This window comes from Vicia villosa, linkage group LG3, assembly GCF_029867415.1.
Source record: "Vicia villosa cultivar HV-30 ecotype Madison, WI linkage group LG3, Vvil1.0, whole genome shotgun sequence".
NCBI lineage: Eukaryota > Viridiplantae > Streptophyta > Magnoliopsida > Fabales > Fabaceae > Vicia > Vicia villosa.
The window spans coordinates 62,621,307-62,648,935 of NC_081182.1; the positions used below are offsets into that span (position 1 = coordinate 62,621,307).

Below are 27,629 nucleotides of genomic sequence, written 5' to 3' on the forward strand. Positions count from 1 at the left end.
CCAATTCATATTTGACATTGGCACATACTCCCCTAGATCCTTCAAGGAAAAATATTTGAAAAGAATGTGCAACATCCATTTGCCACTAATATTAAGTCATTGTGACTAATTTTGCCAATTGGATGCCACAGAAAATAACTTAACATTTTATTAACAAAACCTAATATAAGGAACCAAGTTCACTAACGAAAATGTTTCTTCAAAGGACTTAAAAGTAATGATTATTAACTAAATGAACAACATGAGTCCATAAATTAATTTAAAGATCACAAGATTAATTAAGCCTCCAAAGAACTATCCCACCAAAATTCCTCAAAATCTCTCTTCCAATCACACCCTTAATGTGTTTTATTTCCTTGTTTAGAAGGGATTTGCAACCTACATTATTTATTGATTTGATTTTAAATTACTTGTTAGGCATGAGAAATCGGCTAAACATAGTAACAAATATAATCTATTTTGTCAAAACAGAACAAAACAAATAGTTTGTTCCGGAAATCTGTTAAAAAGATCCAGAAAAATGTTACCATTAAAAAAAATAGTTTCCTTATACTATCGCTCACACTACAACGAGAAATATCTAGATACAAAAAGATCATCTTGTTGAAAAGAAAGAAAAAAAAACTCTTTTAGCATGACATAGTTAACCCATCCATGCATTGCTTTATCAAATAAATCATCTCAACTGGACTTGATCTATTGCCAAGATGGCCTTTGCTCAGCTCCCGAGGCCAGTTAATTCCACCAGCTAGAATGGTATAATTTTGACCGGTTGGCCTAGAAAACAAATCATTACATGAACCCCCTTCATATGTTGTTGTTTAATTCCACAAATTTTTGAGCAATTGCATACTGTTGTTTTTCTTTGTATACTTCTATCAATGATTGTATTGCGCTTGATATCATTACTTTCTTTCGGTCTGCAATGGATTTATCTTGAACATCAACCGTGCCACCAACAGATGAGCAAAGTTCCTTGAGCCAATCTTCAAGGATGGAAGCTTTCTTTACAGACATAAAATAGAACAAAAATTAAGTCAAGAGAAAACTCCATAATGCTATTTGAAAAACCTAGAAAATACAATGTTCTGCTTGCAATTAGGATAATCCCAAGAAAAACTGAAATTGCAAATGCATGATAGCATATAGTTCTATAAGAAATAAACATAACTACTATTATATACAGTAATTCATTCCGCCAAATTTGTCAAGGTAGCTTTTAGAAAACTCTAGACAGACTTAGTTTAATCAACCAAATTTGTCAAAGGTAACTTCCATAATCAATCTCCGCAAAGAAAACCAAATTTATTACGTGATATGTTGTCCATACTCTGATTATAACTTCAACATATCATCATTTTATTGTGTGAAGATAATAGTCAGTCACTGATAAAAAAAAAAACATTATTCCTGAGTTTTGCATATCCCATCGAAATAAAATACTTACCTTCACTAGAAAATCTTTCAACAACTGATCATTTGTACTTGATGTAAAGCGTAGAACGTGTAACATTGTCAAGGTAAGCTGCATTTAAAATTGAGCAATTCAATTAAGTAACAAAGAAAAAGAAAATAACTGTACAATGCCATATCTCCATAATTCCAAATCATTAATAAAATGAGAAGGATGTTGTGCATGTTCACTAAAAATTTACACTTAAAATTCAGTACCATACCATCTACTTTTCAAATTTATGTTCAATATAGTAAGATTTCTTTTCAAAGTGATAACAGCTTCATAGAAATGCTAGAGTTGCACAACACAGTACATATATAGGCCAGAATAAAAAAATACTAAATAATTCTATTCCTAAAAGAAGACTGAATTTATGGTATCGGCAACCAATAATCTATGGCTATACCTAACTTACAACGATTACAAAAGAAAATGCTGGACTGTTAACTCATAACACTTCATTGGAAAATGCATCCAAATTTCTAGGGTAGTATACAGGGAGCTCTAAAGCCAATTTGAATGGAAAAGACAATACTATACCCAAGAAATTTGAGTTGATACATAGCTGTGCAGCTTAGTGCCATATATAATCTAGATTTTAATTACCAATTAATACATTTCTTAAAGATAGGATTCATGGTACTGCCCTAAATTAAAAAGACTAAAATGCTTCCATGAGTACAGAATGTGGTACAGTTAACATCCAGTATAAATCACAGCCATCCAGAAATTCATGGTTTTATATATATCATTTGACGACTCCAAAATGACCAGCTTAACATGACATTGAATAAAAGTATGACCTGTTTTTGTAATGAAACCCTATACTTGAAATTCGAAGGGCCTGAAATTGAGTCCTGATCTATATTCTCCATTATATGCTCTATGGATCGCACAATATCTGAGAAGGATCTACCATAATCTGCTAAAACATGGGAGAAAAAGTTATATTCAAAAAAGGGCTTGGAAGCTAAAGTACTTTGAATGAAGTAAAATTAATCAGAACCAAATAAATTTTAAGGAAAAGCAGGTAACAGAATGTTGGTCAAAATCATGGTTTATGTACACCTTAAATTACTCCCTCCAGACTCAATTATAAGCAAAACTAATTGCCTACAAACACTTGAGGATATTAATTAAGTTTATTTGAATTTCTTGAAGGCTCTCGTATACTAGTTGCCTTGAATTATGTGCAGGGTATTTTTAAAATAGTAGCTTTAAATAAAGAAAACGGTCATTTTGGTCCCTTATATTGTCTCTACTAACACAATTGAGTCCCTTTTGTCACTCTTAACAGTAAAATGGTTAATGTTATTTGACATGGAAAAATACACCGTGATTTTGCGAAAGACAAACCTTTAAAAAGAGAAGCGGATGAAGAAGAAAAGACTAGAGGTTTCTCTTTCATTTAGCCGTTCTCTCCCTCTTAGAAAAGACTAGAGGTTTCTCTTTCATTTAGCCGTTCTCTCCCTCTTTTAACCGCAACGCTCTATCTTCACCCCTCCAATTGATCTCCCTCTTATCACTTCCCTCACACAAAACCATCTAAATTTTAACCCATAACCTCACACATATGCACTCTCCATCTCAAAATCCCTTTCCATTGCTCTCGTCCTTCTCTATTTTTCTTTGTGTAGGATAATCTTCCTTCGCTTTTTTAATCTTTCTAAGACATGACAACAAAATTCAAAACTCCCTGAATACAACCAAAACCACCCTGACTTTGACCGGGTGAAGGGCCGGTGCTAATTTTTTTCTTGGGGGCAGGGATGTTGATTTCTGTTCGAGACCCATCCCCAAACCTGCCCCATTAGTAAAATATATATTTTTTATACACGTAATTATTAATTTATTTAATATTTAATTATATACTATAAATTGTAATCTCCTTTTAATAAGAAAATATAATTTCAGTATGATTTTATTTTATTATTGTATAATGAGTAATAACTATTATTTTTGCATATTAATCATAATTAATATAGTATTTTAATTTTATTAATTAATATATATGGCGGGGGGAGGTGGTGGATGCGGAGACCAACACCCATCGGAGGTGGAGGTGGGGATGGGGATTGAAATTTGAACCTTGGCAGAATGGGTGCGGGTGGAAAATACCAACCTCTATCGGAGGCAGGGGAGGCAAAACTCGTACCCAACCTACGCCATTGCCATATTGTGTTTATGGGAAGAGGAAGAGGAAGATGATCGGGTGGAGTAGGAGAAAGGAGTTCATAGAAATGGTTGACTGTTGGGGCTGAAGGGATGGATGAGATAGGGTGGAAGAAGATGAAATCAAAAGGGTGGTTTTAGTCAATTTGATATTAAAATAATATTTTTGTCCATATCATATATTCATTTGCCATGTTTGCACTGCATCAGCCAAAGTTAACACACTGAACTCATAAATTGGCAAAAGGACTATATTGGACTGACAAAATGACAATTTTATCTTAAAAGAAATAAGGGTTAATAGTAATTCACCCCCCCTGTAATGTTAGCGAATTTTGCTTTTCCCCCCTCCCTACCTTTTGGCAACGGTTTTTTCAAAAAAAAGGTTGCCAAAACCTGTCTTTGGCAACGGTGGGGGGTAAACCAAAACACGCTCATATTACAGGGGGTAAACTACTATTAACCCAAGAAATAAAAAACAAAAATTAAAAATATACCATATTAATTTATCAGTTGACAAATACCCACACTTCGTAAGTGAAAGCTGAAACAAGATAAGAAAATGAGAAATCCAAATTAATGATAAGAAAATACATTACCTTGCACCGACGAAGGCACAGCCAATGCTGCAGCAGCTTGTATCCTGGTCTTAAAATTAGATGAATTATGCAATAGCTGCAGAAGAATGCCAAACACAACCGGTGCCCTGCAAACATTGTTCCAAGGCCATAGTTTATTTTGATGTTGGAGGGTTTTAATCTTTTCGGTATATAGGGAGGAAAAATAAAATTTGAATCATAAAATTGATATGATATGAATGATATAATGTACGTTGTTACAGAAGAGAAAGCACTAATCGTTATTCTTATTAATACTAATATTAAACTCTTAATTTTATTAAATAAGAGAACAAATCATAGTATGTAACTTAAATTTCGAAACTGATTCTAAGAAACAATCTAAGATACTCTAACATACTAATGATGTGGGGACATATTTTCTCATGATCTAGAATTCCCTTTCAAGCTAAAACTTAATAAGATTGATAAAAATAAAGGCTTAGAAAATTACCAAACAATATACTTTTGGATTAGACTTACAAGACCAAAAAGGTCAAAATTTAGAACTATTGTAGATGTAAATTGTGCTTGATGACACGAAGATAAAGTATGAAGACCCTACAAAGTTATTTTGAGAAAATAAACTGGCTCTTAATATTGCTCATAATCTTATTCGCCAAGACAGGACAAAACACATTGAGATAAATCGACGTTTCATCAAAGAAAAACTGAGAGGCGGATTGATAACTAACAACTTCGTACATTTCTTCTAGGCACTACTTGGAAGATGTATAAACCAAATTACCGTCCACAGAACGATTCAGCCAATTTATTTGCAAGTTGGGAATGATATATATCCATTCACTAGCTTGGGGAGGATAGCCAATTTATTTGCAAGTTGGGAATGATAGATATCCATTCACTAGCTTGGGGAGGATTGCTGTAAAAGTAAAATATGTAACTATTTGATTTTTTCTGCATTAGGCCCATTAATCAAAGCTTGTCTATATATTGAGATTAGTGTTTGGCTGTTTGCCTACTTAACTCAATTAATAATGTTGGATTAACAGTATTATCTAGAACCTAGGATAGTTAGAGGTTTAGGATCAAGCCCAGCCTCTGCTATGGTCTCCCATATTTTAGTTTTTACTTTTACTACGAGTTACTAGTATTTTCAATCCTAATTAATTTTCCTTGATTCAATGAGGTGATTAGGTTGTACTCTTTCTATTTAAACCAGCTAAAACTGAGGAATAAATCATAATAGTATTCACCCCTTATTTTTTAATAAATAATATTCATAACATGTTTCTACATATAGAACAGGCGCTAGCTGGATACAGGATTATATGCTACAGCTAGGCTACTGCTAATTGTGAACTTATCTGGATAAAACACCTCAATAGTTCAGAGTATTGAAAAGTTGTGAATGATTAATTTCTATATTCTGATTTTCTGAGCTAAGATTAGTAATTATTGTACATAGAACAAAAGACAGTTCAGTAACTGCATGTAACTGAATTGTTCAGCTGGCAGACCTGACTGCTGAACTGTCCTAACAGGTATTGACTACTAACTAATATAACCATACTTTATGGTTTTTCTAATCGGATACAAAGAGAAACAGGTTATAACTCATGTTCTCTATCATAAGTAATTGATGGAGGTGAAAAAGGCAGTGGCAGGAATAATATAAGTGTTCCCATGGGGAGACAGAAATGAGGCAGAAAATCATGGGACGCTTAGGCTAGGGATGAGGGGGTCAAAGAAGGGGGTACTATTTATGCAACAGGGTTAGGATTTGTGGAATGTAATGCCTGAGAAGAGAAAGATGAGTTGTTCAAAGGAATGAGTATGACAAGAAATATGATTGAAGCAGGAGGCTAAAAATGCTCTTGTGTGGGGGTGCATGCTGAGTTGGATCTTGTACACTGTAAATTCTCTGAGGAAGGTCAGTAGTTTCCATGGCCAATCCAAGACTTCCTACAGTTGAATCTCACTGCAAAAGTTTGCAGCTGACGATGGAGGACAGCTAAAAAATTATCCAAACAGTGGAGGAAGCCAGTGATGGAGGCACACCACTGAGCACACGGGAAAAAAAGACCATCTTCCTTTAGATTACAGATATCATGGTAAAAGGGCAGATGGTAAGGAATTGGATTTGTGTTACACACAACTAAACCTACTCATATGAGTGCAGTCATTCTAACACTAATAGAGAATACTTCATTGATGCTACAAATTACAATATCTAATATCTAGGAGAAGAATAAAGATAGGCAGTGTGTGAGAAGATGCATGTGTTTAATTCAACATACCAACTCATGTCCTGCAGTCTTAATGTCTCATTCAAGAATAGGTTTCCTAGAGCATGACAAGCATTCCACTGGACCTGTAAAACATAGACTCATGATTTAAGAATGAAATTTACAACAATATTTAGAAATCAAATTGACTTTAAACAATAAAATTAAAACAACACAATCTTGGTACCTTAACATTCCCAGTAGTAATGCAGGAAATGAATGCCTGAACTATTCTCTCCAGCCTATGAAAATCTTCAAGGGAATCCAATAGGCAATGCCGCTTACACGTATCTTGAGATCTTGGCGTTGAACAATTGAAGATTTGTGAAATATACCCAAGAGCCCTCACAGCATTAGATTTAACCTATTAATAAGAAACACGAAATAATAAAATAAGAATCAAAGACAACTTTGTTAAAAGGAGTTAAATATTCAAAGTATAAGATTTACCTAATAAATCTATGGAAACAAAATAATTCATTAACATAAAAGATATGACTAGAGGAAACAAAGAAAAGGAATAAATCTACCTTATCCCCATCCTCTGTAAGCCGCAAAGCACATTCGCTCAATGATATAATAAACTGGGGGTTGGTGTTTGAATCTGCAAAAAAGATTCATGATAGAAGAAAATTAACAAAGAAATCTGGAATGTAGTATTGACACCATGTGGTTGACTATTGATTCATAGACATCAAATTGAGCAAACCCTCACCCATCTGTCCAAAATGAAGAATTCTAACACAGTGACGAATGGCATCACATATATTTGCCAATGCCCATGAAGCCGTTATCCTAACCTGATGTAATAAAATCTCTAAATTCCAGCATACATAGCATTGAAGTACATAACAATGCATGGAGTTAAAAAGATAAGTAGATCTTACAGAGATTAGGGCATCTCGAGTGTTTATCTCAATAGCATGAATAAACTTGTCAAGTACCTCTGCACTAAAGATATTATTGAAATTTTTAGTTTGACTCTGATTAATTTGATACAAAAGGTTCAAAAGGATTTCATAATATTGAATATTGACACTGCTACAAGTTTTAGTGTAACCTCTGACACACTTGTGGAAAACATGAAATGACACCAATGGCTCGACAGGCAGCAGACCTCACTGACGATGCATTATCATGAACAGCAGTGTGGACCTACACAATATTTGCAAGGAATGGTGTCAGTTAATTTAGTACAACTCACGGCAATGGGCAGGTTATGTATCATACTTACTAAAGAAGACAAAATGAAGTTCTGCTTATCCTCTGTGAAAGAGATGAACACAGACGAAGTCATTCCCGCAAAACATGTAATTGACGCGGCCCTCGCCTTTCAGAAAAAATTGAAAAAGAAGACATTCATTAAAGACAAATTAGCTATGCATTTAGATTCAGCAATGTTATAATTTTTTTGGATAAATTAGTAAAAGAACAAATTGAAAAAAACAAATAAGAAATATACAATTACCAATGGATATCAGCACAAGTTTATTAGTCACGTAGTCTGTAGCATAGTATGTATTGTGCATGTTCTGTCATACTAGTTCAGTTGTCTTAAGTTTGTTAGCACAGCTCAGCTAATAGAATGTATTTTAATAGAATTTGTTAGATATTAGTTTTTGATGAGAACCTAAAAAGATCTAATTAGGAAGAAAACAAGAAAAAACTGAAGCCAAGCCTCCAGAATAACTTTTCGTTCTATGTGTTTAATTTGAATTGTAGTAATTTTATTTTAGTAAAGTGGCGTAATCCTGATATGGGCCTAGATAGTTGACCTAATGGCCCATTTAGTAATGGGGAGAAACTTTCTTTAAATACTCTTGTTAGACTCTCATTTTCTAACTTTGAAATGAATTAGAAATCTCTTTAATGAGGTAGTGAGTGAGATTTTCTCCTGTTTGAATTCTTGGATTAGAACTTGCTTGAATCTTATCAAAGGTTTTCTTACCGTTGTGACCGTTCGTCTTGGCTTATCAATCATCGTAATTATGGCGCCTTCCTTCTTCATCCTCTCCATACTTGCTTGTTTGTTTATCCCATTTCATTTTCTACTTGAATTCAAGCAACCATTTGGTTAGATCTTTCATCTCATATGGAATCAACTACATCTTTATCAAGTGGTATTCAGAGATTGTCACCTAACGTTTTTTGTGCTCTTGATGTTTTTGAGAAACTTCAATATGCAACATCTTTTTAATCAAAATTTTGTACAAGCTTGAGTTATTAGGGTTATAGTATGTGTAGGAAGATTTGGTTTGGTGGTTACTTGAAATGTAGAATTCTAGGGTTGCTGACTTTTTATTTTGCAAAAAAAGCAACTTCATCCCTAGCAACTGTTTGATCCAAAATTTCTTTTGCAAACTTGTTTTTATGCTATTTCTTATATACATGTCCAATTCTGGAAATTCAAAAACCTAAATTAATTTGAAAAATGAGAGGAATTCAAATGTACAGAGAAAAACCTGAAAAGACAAGTGCTGAAAAAAAGGTGATTTGGCACAAGCACTACAGATAAGACATTTTGCCAAAATAAAAAATTGTTCAATTTGATATATCAAGTTTGCGCCATCGTTGCCTCTATTCAACATTTCATGTTTGATTTTAGTATCTTACCTCTTACATATTTGAATCACTTAGCATTTTAACTCTAATCTTTCTTGATTGCTTCCTTGATAATCTATTGGCCTGTTGCCCTTTTCTAATTTTGAGAGGAATTTGAATTTTCTCTACTAAGAAAGGTGAGAGAAACAGTTAGTCCAGAGGTTAAGATCAAAGCCAAGGACTAACATTCAAAAGCTATCATGTCAAAAGGAAAGACACAACAAATTTCTTTAAGCCTTAGCCATGACTTAATTAAGTTAGGATCTCTATTCATACAAACATGTAAGAGTTCATTCTTATTGAGTACAGACTAAAACAACCTCAAGTTCCAACATCTACTTACACGGTGCCTGAACTTTCTTTTGAATTTAGTTAGAGAATACTTTTTTTTTTCCTTTTTATTTCTAGGTGCTTCTAGATATTTCCATCGTTTTTTTTTTTATTTTCCTTTGTAACTATTCTCTCCTTGATTCAAGGAGGAGATTTAATTGTACCCTCTCTATTTAAACCAGCTTTGGGCAGAGGAGTAAATCAATATTACATTCACCTCTTATTTTCTAATAGTTATATTGAAAAAATCAATTCGAATTAAAAATAATTGTAAAATATCTTAAATAGGCTGGCTATGCAAGACAGGAAATGATTCAATTATTCAGAATATAAAAAATACCAATATGAAACTAAAGAAATTAAAATTTGTACCATTGCAGAGGAGTGACATAAGATAAGAGGCATATGCTTCTCCATTGCCTCACACCATTGCTTGACTCCAGATTCACATTCTTCAGAGTTAACTACATCCTCTTTGCACTCTAGTTCATAAGATGGAGCAGATGACACTTTCTTCATCCTAACGCAGTCTGATGTAAAAGGAACATCCACAACTTTATCATCTGAAAGATCTTCCGTTCCTTGAAATCCAGACACAGCACGAAGACACTCGTCTAGAACCTTCAAAATTCACATAAGTTTTATCACAGCATAAAAAAACATGGAAATATCATATCACTGAAATTACATCACATATATACACCAATGATGTGTAAATATATATAAATCACAGGAAAAAAAGTCCAATACAAGAAATATTTTGAAGCACAAAAAAGAAGAATATCAACACACTGATGAATCATCAGGCCACATGAGCAGCATAGCTGTTAGAAAGGCCAATTATGGTTGTATATTACAAGTATCCTGTAAAAGTAATTAGGGTTTTCGGAAAGCCGCTTTATTTGCAGTCCACCCTAAGCCTCCTTAATTGCCGCAACTTTAAGATGCTTTCATTGCATACTCTAGCTCCTTCACAATGTTGGGTGTCAGGAGCATGTTTAGTCCACGTCGCCTAAAAATAAGGCTTGGGTAGTCTTCAAATGGAAAGTTTGACTCTGTGAACTGCTCATTCGCAAATGATATCCAGAGTTTCTGATAGGAATACATGACAAATTGTCAATCCAATCCTCAAATGATTTTTTCAGTCTCATTGAGATCAAGCAAACATTACCTTTTAGTAAAATCACTATCATATGTGATAGTTATTAATTATTATACTATAACTTGCTTCACTATTCTGACCTAATTATTATACCAGAACTCTTGATTTTACTACCGTTTCAGGCTTTCCACAAATATAACAATTAAAGTTGTTGATATTTGTAAATATATAGTGTTAAGAATATTTGTATATAGAATAGTCTCACATCGACTATATCATGCAATTGGCTGTGATCTCTCTATATATAACAAAGTCTCCGTATTGCTTTACAAACACACGGTTTATTCAAATGTCTCTTAGTCTCTCGTATTTCAACATGGTATCTAGAGCCTACTAAGAGACAACCCTTTACCGTGCTTTACCCGGTTGACCCACGGTCTTCCGGTGAGAAATTTTTGACAAACCGGAGTTATCATTGCCTTTGTACTGTCACTATCGCCTAAAATGTAACTATCACTAAAGTGACCTTAACTTTATATTTCTAAAAATGTTTTTATGAAAACTTACTAAGAAATAGTGGGTGCTATATCAAATTCATTTGTTACAAATTAAAAGAGTAATTTTGACATTCAATAACTTAGATATTAGATATTCATTATTAGAGATTTTAACATAATAAAATCACATAACTTTCCAAAAAATATCTCTTAAAAATGACTTTTATGAGAAGCTACACAATTTCTGATTTGAAGCTTTTTCAAAAATAAATTATAAAAAAAAAAGGTAACACTATAAAAATCATATTTAAAAAAACTTCATCAAACGGGGCCTTGAGAATGGAGATAACTCCCAATGCAACAAAACACAGTATTTTTATGTATACAATACATGTGGTTCCTTCACTCTAATAGAATTGATTACTTAGCATACACCATTTAATCTAACAAGCACAAAGGGGATTGAGAGGATGTTTCAGGGACGATTAAGCATTTGAGAAATAAAATAAAGGCAAAAAGAGGAACGATGAAGTCATTACCTTTATAGCACCAATAAGAATTTTTTCGTTAATAGACATTGGTGTACTCCCAACATGTTCAGTTGACTGCTTTGAAGGAACTTCAGGACATACAATACTGAGGAAACTATATACAGTTGAAGAAACTTGTTCCCAACATGTAGTCACTATGCTAGGGTAATTGTGGGATACAGCTTTAAGTCCCTGAAAAAAATTAGTCTGAACAGATCAGTAAACTAGTATGACACTTTCACTTACTATTGAATAAATTAGGGATAAAGCATGTCAACTAATAACTACTACCTTTAAATTTGAATACAATTGCTAATGAAAATTACCAAGTCAAAATGACAAACGCAATTGACCAATTTAGTTACACAAACCTTACTCTTCAATTTTGCAGTAAGCCATGAAATTTTAGTAACCATATCCAGAAAGAAAATAAAAACTCTTATAAAACAGATGACAGTTACAATATTTCGATCCAATATACCATCTTGTAAGACTTAAATTGCCATTTAGAGACATTTCTGGATAAAGTACAGAATGGTACTGAATGAATAAAAAAATGGCAGTTGTAAAATAACAAAATTCCATAAACAAAGTACACCATCCTCCTTAATTTGTCCTCAAGTGTCACAATCGAGCAATTGAGTTCCCATATTCTAATTGCACCAATTGGATTCCTCAACTTTACAACCAATTTACAATTAGAAATGTACTCCCTCCGTCATTATTTTAAGCAAAGAAAAAACTAATTTCACACTATTTAAGAAAGTTAGTTAAGTGCAATTAATTTTTTAGACTTCATATACAATCAAAGTAAATTTTACTATAATATCCTTATTAATATTTGATGAATCACTACAAATATTAAATGCTTTTAAACTAAATGAAGGATATATTAGTAATCCAAACATTAATTCGTTCAAAAGTTATTAACATTTGCTTATACAGTAATTAAGATTTAATGTCACTTTTATTTTATAATAATAGTGTTCGGACTTCGGAGGGAGTATGTCTGCTCATTTTCAACATATTTTAATTAATAAATAAACTTCATGTAAATAATTATGACAGTTGCCAAAAATAATAGAGGAAACATAAATTGTGACGAGAGAACAAACATTAATTGCAAAGATATAGATAAGTTTTCTAAAATATAGTTATCTTTACTTTTTGCCATAGGCTTTTATGGGTTGAGTTGGGACTTTTTTTTAATGCCAAAACCCTATATTTTTCGAAAATTGCTCATTATACCTTTATGAATTTCTCACAAACTTTATAAAAACCTGAAATTGCTCTTTCCAAAATTATCTTCGGGACGCACCCATATTTTTAAATTGATTTTGCTTTTCTGAAATGTGAAAGAAGAACATCATCTTTCCGGAAGTTATCTTCCGATTTCTTTAACTTTTATTGAGTAAGGCCAAATGAACAAAATGGGTGCATCAGGAAGATAACTTCCAGACACATTCCTTTAACTCTTAGTGAGTGAGTTCAAATGATTAACTTGGATAAGGTGATAATCTACACACGCCACATCAAGGAAAGCCCAAAAAGGACTACATAAGTGCCGCGTAACCATTTTCCATTAGTAAATGGACAGAAGACTAACAAAGGGACCTAGTTGTCAGTGTGGGTAAAGTTTAGTGACTCAATGGGCGCAATTGGAACTTGAGAGACTCAAATCGCACAGCTAAAAGTGCAACTAAGTCAAAAAATATATTAACACGGATAAAAAAGTCAAAATGTCAAGTCAACACTCTAAAAAAGGTGTTGCTGAACGGTCTGAGATATTATGATCTCAATTTAGAGCCTCTATAGCTTAACTCGAATAGGTTTGCTACTGGCTATCGAACAGTCTATAACAGATTCTAACTCTATTTCTGCAACAATGTCAACACATGCAGGGATAGCTTAACAAAACGAAGACTGCACATTTCACTCAGCAACTTATGTCAAAAATATGTTCTTTGACAAGATTACCTGAAGGGCTTCAAGGCATATGCTTGGGCAACTTCCTTGCGATGAATATTCAAATAACAAAGAAAGAACACCCGACTTCTTTTCATTCTCGAGATAACCTGGAGGAAAACCATCAATTGCAGACATGAAGCCAAACCAACAGATAGCAGTATCATATATCCAAAATCAAACCAGTAGTATATTGTGTAGCAATATCATACCATTGTTGATACATTACTCATATATCCCAAGAACAAAACAAAATTCTATAAGCAAAGCCCATAGGAAAGAGTAGTAAAGATAAGTGGGAATAAAATGCTATACGGTTGGTTGGCAATTTTTCTAATGATAAAATATTTGAATATGTTCAGGCCTAGAGGTGATTAGCTTTCAGAATTTCAAGGATATGTCAAGCAATATGCCTAATGAAACATCTTCAAATTCCCTGTTTATGAATGAAGTCATAAAGTTGACCCTGAAGATTTCAAGGATATGCCAAGCAATATGCCTAATTTATCATCTTCTCAATCCTTGTTTATGAATGAAGTCTCAAAGGTGACACTTTGGATTCATTGCAATGCCTAATCAAACTTTGTGCATCATTGCTTATAATTAGATCAAACACTATTACCATAGGTACACATCCAAGCCTAGTGACAAATAGACTAAATAATATCCCAACAACCTTCAAATTATAAAAACCCACCACGACCTCATTAACCAAATCCCCCACAATCTCATAATACACCCCCGAAAGTTACTTTGTCACCTAGCTTTTTCATCATTAATACAGCATCAATCCAATTGAACAATACACAAAAAATATCATTTCCTATGCATTCACTATTAATCAGGTATGTGACTGAATATTTATATCAAAATAACTGAAGCATTCAAATGAAATAGACATTCAAGAATTATGTGAACAAAAAATAAGAATGAATGGATATTCATGAGAAATATTGACATCTAGAGCTATGGCTGATCTAAGATTTTAGACCATTTCTTTTACTTTAAATGATAACTTATTCAATTACTTTTAATATCAAGAGTACTATAAAAGATACCTGAGGAAACCTCATCGTAGAGCAACTTCTTTACTTGGGCAGAGGATGGTGAGGTAGACAGGGCTAACGTCAAACAACCAACTGCAGCATCCTGCTAACATGAGTCATGTCAAACACATATTACTGCCCCAGAAGTTCTGGGTCCAGAAGAACAACAATACTTTGGAGAATCATACAACTAACCAGCAGATTATTCCGGTCACTTTTGAACCGAAACCCTTCTTCAATCCTTGTCCTAAGAGATGTAATAACAGTAGGCAACAAATTTGGTGGCATTCTCGAATATCTGGCAAACAAAATTATTTTAGTGCAGAAAATAATTAATTTTCCACAAGCATAAATAGATAAAAGACAGAATATTTAGTGCCAAGTGCCAACTCTCAACAGTAAAGATAGTATAATTAACCAGTTTACATTCAGAATGAAGACTGAATGTCCCAAAAACTAACTTCTAGAAATTAAGAAGCAAATGTGGTATTAGTGTAATTAATGCTATTAAATATGTTGCATATATTAAGCATAACCAACATCAATTTTTGTAATTAATTATTTTGTTATTCCCTGTAAAAAAAAAAAACTACAACTTCTACAAGTACTTAGCCTCTTGCATTTTGCGCAAGCTGCAAATAATATTCATATATTCCTTCCCAACTAAGATCCCTAAAATTTAATCATATGGAATAATGAGCTGTCTGACACTAAAACATAAAGAAGTTGTGATGTAAAAGAAGTAGAAAATAAAAGCATTAATAGCTGGCTTATCTGTATAATTTCAAGATATTTTGGTTAAATTTTGTGGCTTAAGATTATGTGAGTAATTCTTTGTCAGATTTACATTAATCAAGTAACTGTCATATATAAGGGGAAAACTTTTATCACTCTTTCTCCTACTAGTAACTTCCTGCACATGGCTTACTTTTTATAATTCGATTCTAAATTTCCCTCACAACCTACATGAACAGGAGGTTGAATGATTAGATATAAACATTAATCTAATTTTGTGTTGTCCACCACATATTCAATGGTACATCACTTAATTATCTATTTGGATTTCATATTTGCAATTCCCGACTTTTCAATTGTTGCAATTTCAACGTTCAGTAGTACACTTCCACTTATTAAATGGTGACAACATTGAGCATTGAGAAAACCATTGGCAGCGCTGTTCAATTTTAGATGGAAGTTGCTGAGTTGGTAAAATTGTTGATTATAGGGGTACCCCTACTTCCCATTCATGTTGTCTTAGCTAAACACTTATATAATCATCATATCCGCCTCCTACAGCATTTCAAATGACGCCGAAGAAAATCACCGACTCCAACCATAACAGAACTAGAGCATTGTGAGATTAAATAAAATATATTAATGGTGCTGGAAGCAAAGAGACATACGGTGTATGTAATATCAAAAGCTTGATAATTTTGAACAACAATGCCAGCAATTTACCATGAGCTTCATTTTGTATTAAGTAAAGAATACCTGCAATAGAAAAAATGGAAGAAGAGTGAAAATCAAGTAATCCATGGAAAATGAAGAGTCAATGATTTTTTTACAGAAAACAAGTTTATTAAAAAAAATGTTGGAGTAACTATGTAATTAAATAAGATACTGCAGATGTACAGATGTTTTAGCTACCTTTATGAATTTCCAGTAAAATTTGCCCTAGGGAGCTTGAAAGTGCGGTAAAAGATCCAACTTTGCTAGATTCTTTGTATTCTGCTGCTTGCAGAAAAATGGAAGATGGACCATCCAACATGGCTGCTAGTGTTGACGCAGATGCCATACGTGCCTATAGATAGCATAAATAACCTTCTTTTATATGCAAATACGATAAACTCATTACAAATGTTTATTTTAGAAAGGAAACAAATATGAGCTCCAGAGGAGAGGGCTGTGTGTGTATATGACAAAAAATGCAAGAGTTGGCCAAAATGGGAAAGTGCTATTGCGGAGAAAATGCCAAAGAAATGGTTATTATACAACAATTTTACACACATTAAGTATTATGTACAGTATAGTATTTATTTAACATGAGAAGGCATTAAGTTACTTCACGAGAATTAAATATTATATACATTGTTGTAAATAAATATTTTACTATTGCTATTTTTAGTATTAATTCATATTTTGGATTTCAGCAAGGCCCATTAGGTTGGAATACTCTATATAGAGAGATTAGTGTTTGCATATTCAACATCTCAATAAATAATATTCAGATTCTAACATACATTAATATTGTAAAACTATGCCATACAGTGTATTAAATATTATATAATAATAGTAATAATATAATGTATATTATAAAGGGTATCTAAGCAAAATTTATCTTGTTTTACTCGTGTTGTCAATTGTCCACCAAACAGCATACAAGGCATAGAGTTGGGTGACATAAGCATTTGTCTTGTATTGTTCTCAAAATAGAAAATTGTTGTTGGCAAATCACTAGCAGTCAAGGTGAAATTTACAACAAAAGTGAGACAGCTATACATAAATATCAACAAAAATTGTGTTACCTTCAAACAAGGATCAAATAGCAGGCAAGTCATTAAAGTTGCATCACGCATCCTATGAATATGCAAATAAGAGAATTATAAGGTCAGAAAACAACAAAGCAAAGTCAAATGGCATGAGACGAGAAACATGATAGTAGAAATTTGAATTAAAAGCTAGAAGAATGCTCAGGCCATACCTTGGTTGTAGTACATCACTGGTTGGCAAAAGCAACGACCATTGCATGGAGAAAGATTTAGAATCAGCTTGACAAAGATCCTTCACACCCAGCATAATCACAACGATAGTAAATAAGAAATAAAAACCCAGAAGTAACCATGGCAAAGTTGCCAAAATAGCTTTCCAATCAGTGATGGTATTCAATGGGAAAAATGAGGAGGATCTATCTCATGGTCATTAAAGGGGTAACTTATATTAAATAACACAAATAATTGAAGAATATCTATCCTATCCTTATAAATCATAGGGAAAGGGTTGCAAAATATACAAGTTTGAAATTAGTTTACTTACCATAGATGCCCTATTTATTTCTATTGTTTTACATAAAGTGATTTTGATACATATTAGAATAAACAATAATATGAACACGGACTAATTTGATTTCAAGGTAAGTTAAATGTTAGAAAGTTTTGAATTATAATGCTAGGAGGGCTATTGAGCTAGGCTTGAACTATCAGCACTAAATTTGATGTTTTATCACATCACAGCCAGTGCAGTTATTAAGCAGGGGCGGATGCATGTATGTTGATATGGGGGCTTAAGCCCCCACCATCTAATTTTCTCTTTCTTTAACAATGCTAATATTCTTTCTCTTTATACCAAGTTTAGAAAAGCTTCCCCCCACAATTTTTTATGTTTTATCCATTGCATGCTTATTGTGTTCTAATAATTATATTTTATTTGGCTGCTTCTCTGTTTGAATTCTTTTTAATTTATAAAGTAAAATCTTATACTTGTTATTTTTTTCATTGCCTAACATACAATTTGCTTGAGAAATTATGGCATTATACCATCCAACATGTTTTATGTTTTTATTAAAATTTATTAAGGTTTCTCTTAGTTTACACGAATCAAATTTGATGAATTTTATATAAAAAATTTACTAATCAAAAGGGAGTTTAGTAAACGAGTATCTTAACATTATTTAATTTTTATTCTTTTTTTAATTTTTATCATCTTCACTTTTTTGAGTAATTACTTTTATCTCTTTTTCAAATACTAAACAAATATATAATTATTTCATATTGTTTATATCAACATTTTCATCTATTAAATCTTATTCTAAGTTTTTTATTTTACTTTTAATAAATAGAAAATTTTTGACAATTCACACCATAATATTAATTCATTAATATATTTTTTTTAAATAATTGAAAATAATTTTGTATTTATTAATTAAAGTGATATTAATGGTAATTTTACAATAATTATCATTGAACAAATTTAAACTTTTTACTTTTTAAATTATAATATTTTAAGCTCTTATTTATGTATTAAAGAAAAAATTTATCATATAATTTTTGCCCCCATTACGCAAAATGTCTGGATCCGCCACTGTTATTAAGACTCGTTATTTCATTGACATAACATGTTACATTCGCCCAATACGTACTAGAAGTCTAGAACGTCTGGATATGGTGGTATTTGTGAGGTTTATGGTTATTCTGAGTGGATTGGCTATGAGGTGTATGACATAACATGTTCCTATTCACCCAAAACGCATACTAACAGTCTAGAACGTCTGGAAATATTGGTAGCTGTGAGGTATGGTTATTCTGAGTGGATTGGCTGTGAGGTGTGTGGTTATTCTGAGTGGATTGGATGTGAGGTGTATGGTTATTCTGAGTGGATTGGCTGTGTAGTGTATGGTTATTCAGATGAACTGAATATTATTATAGTATGCTTCATACAGGTTATATCGTCAAACTTCTACTCTCGTAGTGTCAGGCTGCTCATTACTAATTTGTAATATTTGGTTAGAACATCAGCTTTTCAATTGTAACAAATCTCTGTATCTACCTACTGCTGTATCCTCTGCTATAAGTACCAGCAGTATCAGCATAGATTGGCAGAACAAAAATACTCTTCATTTCATAGAGAATCTCTATCTTTGAAAACTCTCACTCTTTCTGCTTATCATTTTACCTAATAGATGTGATGTCCTGTAAACTGAAGATTTATATCAATAATTTGTGATATTTTTTGGTGAAAATATGTAGTGAAAAATTAGAAGCAAGATGCACGCATTGGAAGATCAATTCAAACCCACAATTAAAATGGTGAGCTATGACACAAGTTACCTGTGACTTATTATTGGGTATTATAAACTAGTATGAGAGGCAAGTTTCTATTCACATTGCCTTAATCCAGTATTTCATGAATGATATGTCTGTTAAGAGGACAGGGTTGAAAGGGAGAGTAGTGGTTTTGGTGATAATTAGCATAGAGATTTTCCCAATTCTGAGGATAAAAAAATTACTATTTCAAATCTTAACTAAGTTTTAAATATAAATTTTAGGCAAATCTAACAGTAACTTCAATATTAGGATTTACGTTCTCATGAAAGTGCATCGGAAGGGTAAGAGGACAGTAAATTTGGAATTTACCTGCATACAAATTATAGTAGCAACTCTAACCCTAGAGTACTGCCCTCTAGCACTCTCATTAGCTGACCCATCTCCATCACTAAAATCTGAATCTGAAGATGTAGCATTGATAGCAGAAGATTCACTATCAGAGATATATTGAGAATATGTTGCTCTATTGGGCTTCACTTTTGAGCAGTCCTTTTTGCGCAAGTGTGGAGGCCGATATACACTATTATCTGACTTGTTCAGTTGATCCCTGTGTACCTTAGGACTTACATAATGAAGATTCTTTTTCGTATGGCCAACTAGCAAAGTACTTGGGGTTCTACCAGAAAGTCCGTAATTTAAGAACATTCGCAGCACAGCAACAAAAACTGATACCTTGAAAAAAGATCCAAGTGTCACAATGGTTGGGGGTAAAGGTAAAACACATTTATTTGTCCATTGCATTAAAATTATTATAAAATAAAGTCTTCCTTACATGCTCAGATACCGAACATTTAGCATCCGTAAGGATCAGATGCAGACAGTTCAGGAAAGATTCATAAAACCTGCAGAAAAGATGCGTCAGCAACTTGAAATTAATGACATATAGCCAAAGCATGAATCTCAATTCTCAATAAGTTGTATATCATTGGCTTCTTTTGAGATCTTCCAACAAACAGGTTACCTGGACATTGCATTATCTTCCACAACTGAGGTTTTTAATACCATGACATCCATTGTTTTTCTGACCACCTATTTCAGAAGAAACCAGTTAAAAAAATTTGCTGGAATTATTATACAAATTTTATAAGGAAATAAAAGGAAGAAGTATTATATACCTCAAACATTGCTCTCCAGATATCAACCGGGAAAGATGACCCAGCTCTTGAGATTGCTTCGCCGAGCATCTCAAAAGATACTGCCTGTAGCTCACTTGAACTGCTTTCTGTGGAAAAACTCATATTAATCACAGCTGGTCTTTCTTTGTATACTGAACGAGGCATCCAAAATGACACACCTTGAGAGCTAACAATAACATGAAGTAGAAATTTAACTAGTATAGTATCTTCAGATTGCAACCATCTTCGATTCGGTGGAGTAATGATACATCTGGACAGGGAGCAGATTTTGTATAGAGTAAATTTAAAGTACCAACAAAAAAGTTGAAAGGTGTTAACAAAAAAAAACTAAAAAAAATTAGTAGATTGACATTAGAGTTTAATTGATATGCACTATCGGTGTAATAAACATATGAGGAGATATTTCAGGAATTAATATATTATTTGATAAATTATCATTGCGAGTATTTGAGTTGTTCTCATGTGATGGCTGTGCTATAAATAACTGCAGCTTGTGATAGTGTCTTTTGGTCTTTTGTCAGTTTGTTAGAACGAAAAGTGCTACTAGGATTCAAACGGGGGTTCAAACACTGCTTCATGATCTCATGGGTTCGATGCTATAAATAACTACAGCTTGTATTAGAGCCTTTTGGCCTTAGTAAGTTTGTTAGAGAAGTGTTACTGTGGGCTCAAACTCTGCTTCATGAGCTAAAGGAAGACTTCCTTCCTTCTATGAGTTCTATTATTTACTGTGACTACCAGAGTACCGTTGTCATGGCTCACAATCCAGTTCTTCATGCTCAAACTAAACATATGGAGATTGATTTGTTCTTTATCCGTGAAAAATTGTCTGTTCAGATTCCTGGCCCTGACCAGAAGGCAGATATTTAGACCAAACCTCTCTCCTCTGCTCTATTTCTAGAGTTGCACAGCAAGCTCAATATGTAGTGTGCAAGTATGAGTGGTTAAAGTCCCACATCGCCTATGAATGGGTGAAATCTTGGATTTGTAAGAGAGAGAACTCATATACTTGATGCCTTAAGATTTTTGGTGGAGATGTGGCGTCTCCCTCTCTTGTGACAGTTTGTTAGAAAAATGCCACATTAGCTCTGGCAGTTGTAACTGCCTAAAAGCTTGATTGCTTGAGATGCAAGTTTGTTAGCTTTGGGCGCAGGTTTAACCCCAGCTGAGTGTAGGATGAGCCTCCTATGAATTTCGTAATATGCTATGAATCTTCAGTTAAGAGAAGATTTAAAAAGGAATATATGAAATTCCCAATTTACTTTCTCACTGTTTTCCAATTAACAGTCAGTTTTAAATACCATTAAAATAAATTAACAATCAAAAAAGTCTAGAGTTTTTCAGTTTCACCCTAGGTGCCTTGCACCCTCCATGTGTGGGGATACTGCATCTGAACAACCTACATCATGAATAAAGCCCTCGCACTCATGGTTTAAACAAGGAATTAATAGAACACTTCCATTACTAATTAAAAAAAATACCAAAGTTCAGAATCTAAATCTCATATGTACTAGAAAAGAACTTGTGGAAACAAAAAACATGCTTTGTCTCTTATGATTCTCAAATAAAAGCATTACTAACCCCCAAACAAAAGACATAGTTATAAACTTGACTCATGAGTACAGCCAAAGTAAAATTGCAGCAAGAATATCAATTCATTTCAGGAGCACGAAATAACCTAATAGCATGCAAGCATTCAACAGCTGAAACAATTGCCGCGGCTCTGCAAATTCCAGTTAACTTATCGCCAGTAGCATCTATTCCAAGAAAACGATCCAGCAACTTCCCAAACGAACCAAGAACACTACCAAAAGAGGAGCTATTTATGTCGAACTTAACTTGTCGACATATACCATGAACCTGCAAGAAGCCAGATCAATTAGTATACTTCTTAAATACAAAATTAAATCAAAAAATTATTTTAAAAAAAAGCTGAAAATAGAACTGTACCAAGCGTGATGTTTGAGTATAGATATGAATACAGTCTTCTTCTGAATCTGAAGAAGTAGAAGCAACCAATTCCATCAAAAACAATGTGTCCGATAAAACCTAAGAGAAAAATCAAACAAAAAGTCAAAGAGAAAGCTGCGAAAAATCTAAAAACGCAAATGATAATAAACAGAAGGCATTGATACCTCGCGAGAAGAAAGTTCGGGTGCTGCACTTAGCAGAGTATGAGAATGAGAGAAAACGAGATTGTGGAGCAGTTGAGCGGTGGAACTGCGAGGAGGATTCGTTAGGGTTTCGTCTCTGAGTGTTAAAAAGGCGGTTCTCCATGATCTAACCAGTGGCGTCGGTGTTATTGCGCCACCGAATCCCGTTCCCGCCATCAAATCTCTAAAACAGAGATTTCTAGGTTTCTATCTTAAATAATAATAATTCATAATTCATTGCTCGTGCATTCGATGGAATCGTTGAACAATTCAGCAAACAGTTGCTGCTTCGCACTCGGAAGACGACGATGAACAAACTCAGTTTCAGACTCAGTCCCGATATTATGTTTAATTTTTTTTTAAAAAAAATCATTAAATTAAGAAAACTGCTGTGTAGGAGTAATTAAACTGCGTGCTTAGTGTTACTCGCTCCGTATCAAAATAACTGTATTATTCGAGCTTTGCGCGGTTTTTAAAAAAATATTGGATATGTTAATTTTAATGATAAAATTAATGTAATTTACTGAAGTACCCTTATTTATTATAGATAGTGGAGTTGTTGAAAAATGTGAAAGTTAATATATATAGGGGTATAGTAGTGGAAAAAAATAATAAATGTTACATTGATATTCTAAAGGGACATTTATTTTGAGACATATAAAAAATGCAAATGAGACACTTATTATGAGACGGAGGGAGTATACTTTTGTCCAAAGGCATCAGTTTCATAAAATATGATTTTTTTTTTGTTTTAAAAAATATGATAATTTTTTGATTAATAGTATTTTATCTCTGTCAGCGAATCCTAAAAAACAATCCTTTAAAAAAATATAGATTATGTCCTTGTAATTTTAAGGCAAAAAAGTTAAAACATTCAAAATGATCCCAAAGTGAATTGAATCTTGGACCTTTTAAAGCAAGAACATAGGACTTGGAACATCTCCTTCAATTTTCTCTCCTTCCCTCTCCATCCTCTCTATCTATCTCTTAATCTCACTCTCACTCATCATTAAAAAACAAAATATAATAAAGAGAGAAAATGAAGTTAAGAAAGATAGAGAGAATGGAGAGGGAAGAAGAGAAAATTAAAGGAGAGGATCCAAAGTGAAGAACATAACATTTATTTGTTCTGCCATCACTGAGCTACGCACTTTTATTTGATGTATTCTTGGAGTAGCAGAAGTCTTTCTCAAGCAGGTAGAGAAACTCTCATCAAGTCTGTGCTACAAGCTATTCCTTCATATATTATGAGTATTTTCTTACTTCCTTCATCCTTAAGTGACGAAATTGAGAAAATGATGAATTCCTTTTGGTGGGGTCATAACCGAATTAGAGGCAAAGGTTTAAATTGGCTGTCTTGGGATAAATTGTCTATTCCTAAGAGAGACGGTGGTATGGGTTTTAGAAATCTCAGTGCTTTCAACTATGCTATGTTAGGTAAACAGGCTTGGAGTATCATGACAAATCCTGATAAACTTGTTACCAAATTGTTTAAAGCAAGATATTTTCTCAATTGCGATTTTATGGATTCAGGTATTGGGCATAATCCAAGCTATGTTTGGAGGAGTTTATGGAGTTCTAAATTTGTGATTCGAGGTGGGTATAAGTGGAGCATTGGGTCGGGAGATAATATTCCTGTCTGGGGCCAGAATTGGTTACATGACAGCTCTTCTCTGATTAATACGTGGCCAAACAACCCAGTTATTACTAGGCTGAAAGTTGCGGACTTAATGAGCCCAAACTCAAAGTCCTGGTCCCCCGATCTGATTCTACCGTTAGTAGGGAGGGATGTTGCAAACAAAATCTTAAATACTCCTTTATTCGAAGCGGTCCACACGAATAGAATGATTTGGAAGTTTGACGGAAATGGCAATTACTCTGTGAGAAGTGCGTACCGCTACTGTATCAACGAAGTTATTGATACCTCTCACCTCGTAGTGGATGGGAATTGGATTTTGCTCTGGAGTGTCAAGATTCCGCCAAGAGTTAAAAAATTTATATGGCGGCTTTGCAGAAATTCTGTACCCACTAGAGCTCGGCTTAGAGATAAATGTATTGATTGCCCGAATACGTGTGGTGTCTGCGGCTTAGAGGAAGAGAGCTACCATCACCTCTTCTTCAGTCGCTCTAAAAGCTTGGAGTGTTGGGAAAGTGTGGGGTTATGGCCGAAATTAAGTCCTATACAGAATAATCAAAATTCTGTAGCTTCGACTGTTTTCTCCTTTTTGTAGGTTGCTAACCAAGAGGAACAAGCCACTTTCTCCACAATTTTATGGAGCCTATGGAAGTGCAGGAATAATCTGATATGGAATCAAACTGAAGAATCCAAAGACAACATATGTAATCGAGCTATGAACCTCTTAGTCGGTTGGAGAAATGCCTAGTCGACAAGAAACCCGCTCAATCCTCAATCTAATTCATCTGTTGATACGATTTGGAGAAAGCCGACAATTGGTCGCCTCAAATGTAACATTGATGCCTCTTTTTCCAACAATAAAGTGGGTATTGGTACTTGCATTAGAGATGACAAAGGCTCCTTTATTGCAGCCAGAACAGAGCGGTTCTCACCTATTACTGAAGTTGTCGTAGGTGAAGCTTTGGGACTCCTTTCTTCTATCAAATGGGTGCATGAGCTTGGTTACGATAATGTGGATTTTGAATTGGATGCTAAAAGCATTGTGGATTATGTGAATAGGAGCATTCCTAATAATACAGATTGTGGTGCTATTACCTCAGAATGTAAGTGCGTTCTAGTATCTTCTTTTAGGAACTCTCATGTAAAGTTCGTTAGAAGACAAGCTAATGAAGTTGCTCATGTCTTAACTCGGACGACTACATTTTTTGCTAGTTTTCAGGTTTTTACCGATATACCAACATGTATTCTTTCTCTTATTATTAATGAAATGAAGTAAGGGTTTTTTCTGTCAAAAAAAAAACTGTTTTGCATTATTTTGAGTTAATTTAAACCTTAATTTTGAAAAAAAAAACATAATTGATTTATAATATATAATTACATAAAAAATTCATTAACTTAAAATAAAAATTAAAAAATTATTAATGATAAAATTAACATAAAGTACTAAATATTAAAGAGAAAGTAATAGTTATTAAAAATTAATTATTGAAAATAAATAAACGTATTTAAAATAAAATAAATATAATATTACTGAACTAAATAAATTATATTTAGAATTTTTAGATTGAAATAAATAAATATGAAATTGAAATTAACATTTTTAATAAGTTTAACTTTAAATTAATAAATATTTTTGCGTTTTCAAATGAAATTAATAAATATTAAAATAATCAATATAAAACTAAAATATTTTAACTTAAAATTAAACTGAAATTATTAAATATTAATACGAAATTAGTAATTTTAATAAATTTAACTTATAGTTTAATTTGTTACTAAATAATATTTGTATAATTTTAAATTGTGTAGTTTTAATTTATTAACAAATTAAAAAATTGAATAAATTAAAATACTTAATAAATATGTAATTTTAATTTTAATTCTTTTAATTTAATAATATAAATTAAAATAATTAATAAATTAAACATTTATTAATTTCAGTTTAAAAATGCTAAATATAATTTATTTAGTTCAATAATATTATATTCATTTTATTTTAAATACGTTTATTTATTTTCAATAATTAGTTTTTAATAATTATTACTTTCAGTTTAATATTTGTTATTTTTATGTTAATTTTATCATTAATAATATTTTGTATTTTACTTTCTTTTTTTTTTGACTAAATAAAATTTCCATTCATTCCAATCGATAGAGTATATTGTTGCAATACAAATTAAGAATCGCCAAAAACAAAAAGGATGAATCTGCAAACAAACTCACAACATCCATGTTAATAGTGTAACACCCCATATTTTCTAATTTTAATTTAATCGGAAATTAAATTATTATTTAGAATTATTTGTTATTTTTGTTGAACTAATTGGAGGAATTATGGAATATTGGTCCTTGGGCCAAGTGTAGTATTTAGTAATGAGGGGGTGTTAAGTTGTGGAGTCCATTACTAAATTATGTCATGCTTTCATAAAACAAGGAAATAAGAGAATATTGGACTTTTGGGGTGTGAGGGATAATTAGAGGGTGTATGGAGTAAAAATCTCTACACTTAGTCCTAATTCTATTATTATTTTATTATTGGAAAAATAGAAAAGAAAGGAACAAGAGAAGAGTTGGGAGAAAAGATTTTGATCGTAAAGTGAGAAGAGCAAAGGAAGGAGGAAAACCCCAAAGCTCAAGGAGAATCAAGAACCTAATTCCAGGTAAGGGGTGATTACTCTAATTATGTAGTATTATGATTTTGATGATGTTAGGATTGAATTAAGGGATTAGAATCTCTATTTGGGATGTTAGGTTTTGTGAAATACCAACACTGACATGTATGATTTGATGAATTAACTGCAATTGATGATGTAGTAATGTTACATGGTGTTGTGGTATGTTGTTTGTGCATTAGAATCATGTATTTGGAGTATTTTGATGTTATCGATGATCAATTTCGTAATGGTATGAGTTGGTATGTGTTTGGGATGCATAAAAGTCTTAAAAATCATGTTTTTCAGCTACTAGGTTCGTGGGAACCGGTTCCCATGTGGGAGGAACCGGATTCCACTGTGTTAGAACGTTAAAAATGGCATTTTTGGGTCCAGGAACCGGTTCCCATGTGGGACGATCCGGGTTCCAGTACAAAATTCCAGCAGCATGTTTTGAAAACTGTTCTAACTTTAAAAGCTTCTAATTTTCAAACCGTAAGTCCGTTTTATACGCCGTTTTGGACGTTGTTTCTTAAATTAAATACTCTATGATATAAAATAAAGCAAACAACAATAACTTGATTTTATTTTGAAAACCTTGATTTATTTCGTTTATGGCGTGTTTTGTACATTGTGTGCATGATTTGGTTAATGTGACAATGTGGTGA

At 32.8% G+C, this 27,629-nt stretch overlaps 1 protein-coding gene across 4 annotated transcripts; it reads right to left on the bottom strand.

The window, feature by feature from the left end:
* Positions 1–498: 498 nt before the first annotated feature.
* LOC131661653 (uncharacterized) lies at positions 499–23,042 on the bottom strand. 4 transcript variants are annotated; one of them, XM_058931258.1, is made up of 28 exons: positions 22,657–23,042; positions 22,472–22,570; positions 22,200–22,381; positions 20,680–20,771; positions 20,501–20,607; positions 20,347–20,414; positions 20,158–20,227; positions 19,695–20,057; positions 17,267–17,346; positions 17,091–17,142; positions 16,213–16,366; positions 15,969–16,056; positions 14,761–14,863; positions 14,578–14,671; positions 13,532–13,629; positions 11,564–11,746; positions 9,798–10,046; positions 7,729–7,824; positions 7,555–7,649; positions 7,382–7,445; positions 7,210–7,294; positions 7,025–7,098; positions 6,682–6,858; positions 6,507–6,580; positions 4,228–4,334; positions 2,260–2,378; positions 1,448–1,525; positions 499–1,005 (listed from the first exon to the last, which is right to left on the bottom strand). In XM_058931258.1, the coding sequence occupies exons 1-28, from the start codon at positions 22,849–22,851 to the stop codon at positions 808–810; spliced, it is 3,444 nt and encodes a 1,147-aa protein (XP_058787241.1). In that variant the 5' UTR covers positions 22,852–23,042; the 3' UTR covers positions 499–807. The 4 variants fall into 4 exon arrangements, with proteins under 4 accessions (XP_058787241.1, XP_058787238.1, XP_058787239.1 ...); XM_058931255.1 differs by having other exon boundaries at positions 20,501–20,771; XM_058931256.1 differs by having other exon boundaries at positions 14,578–14,668; positions 20,501–20,771; positions 22,657–23,039.
* Positions 23,043–27,629: the final 4,587 nt, after the last annotated feature.

What these genes read in the sequence shown, in the direction of transcription:
- LOC131661653 (XM_058931255.1), bottom strand. Translation starts at nt 22,851, where the DNA reads ATGGCGGGAACGGGATTCGGTGGCGCAATAACACCGACGCCACTGGTT. An exon ending in TTCTTATTGGTGCTATAAAG is followed by an intron (nt 10,047 to 11,563) that starts GTAATGACTTCA and finishes TGAATTTTGAAG; the next exon opens with GTTCTAGACGAGTGTCTTCG. An exon ending in CTCGAGATGCCCTAATCTCT is followed by an intron (nt 7,295 to 7,381) that starts GTAAGATCTACT and finishes TTATTACATCAG; the next exon opens with GTTAGGATAACGGCTTCATG.